Genomic DNA, 980 nt, shown 5'->3' with positions numbered 1-980 from the left:
TCGTAGTCCCTTGTCAAGAGCTGCACCCGCCAAAAAAAGATTGAAACTTAGCTCTGGTATGTGAAAAACATTACTGAGGTACTTTCGCACTCTTTTCCATTAAAAGCAAGAATGTCGATATCTCCTGATCCAATTGCTTCAATATATTTTCCATCACCTATCTTAATATTCTCTACTGTGTCAAATTTTTTATATGACGAAAACCATTCGCGACGATTTGACATGTGCTCAGTCGCACCTGAATCCATGTGCCATGCATCATTGGATGTTTCTAAATTATATTCTGCAGACGTGGCTCCAATGAGTGCTTTTTCTTTCCTTCCTTTGTATTTTTCGTTTGCTGCTTTTCGGTTTCTACATTCCTTGATCCAATGCCCTGGTTTGTGGCAATAATGACATACGCCTGGTTTAACGTTGCCTTTTTTGAAATTTTTCTTATATTGATGTTTATTGGCAGTAAAAACAATGTTCTCTGCTTTTTCTTCGGTTCCCATTCTTGTTTCCTCAATGGTGAGCCTTGAAATAAGATTTGTGAGAGTTCTTTCGTTGGGTTGAGTTGATTCCCACGCACTAATAAAATATTTGAATGATGGAGGTAATGTCATGAGTATTTTAGTAATAATCATTTGATTTGGAATTTTCTCACCCAAAGTTTGTAGCCGATGTGCAAGATTCTCGATTTTTATGATGTGAGTAGCGACATCATCGCTCGATTCCTTCTGGTAATTGTACCATTGCTGCAACAGCAAGTACTAGTATCAGATTTTTGTTCGTAAACAGATTCCAGCTTTTTCCACATATCCTTAACCGATTCACAATTAATAATATGCAAAAGTAGTTTTTCATCCACTGATGTGGCGATTATGCGTTGAGCTGTACTGTCGAGTTTTGTCCAGGCAGCGCGTGCTCGATTTGCCGCATCATCTCCTGGTACAGGAAGAATTGATTCACCTGTGACTATTTCCCATGCACCGCAGGAT

The 980-nt window shown here is 38.8% G+C and overlaps 1 protein-coding gene across 1 annotated transcript; it reads right to left on the bottom strand.

Annotated features, from left to right (window-relative positions):
* Positions 1–238: 238 nt before the first annotated feature.
* LOC122716724 lies at positions 239–737 on the bottom strand (the record flags this gene model as incomplete). The annotated part of the gene is made up of 1 exon (XM_043940074.1): positions 239–737. A coding segment is annotated over one exon (499 nt), but the record flags the coding sequence as incomplete, so codon positions are not given.
* Positions 738–980: the final 243 nt, after the last annotated feature.

The sequence above is a fragment of the Apis laboriosa genome, unplaced genomic scaffold, assembly GCF_014066325.1.
Source record: "Apis laboriosa isolate Shangri-la unplaced genomic scaffold, ASM1406632v1 scaffold4868_cov68, whole genome shotgun sequence".
NCBI classification, from domain to species: domain Eukaryota; kingdom Metazoa; phylum Arthropoda; class Insecta; order Hymenoptera; family Apidae; genus Apis; species Apis laboriosa.
The sequence above is the reverse complement of the archived record's forward strand: the minus strand, read 5'-3'. Positions and strand labels throughout refer to the sequence as shown.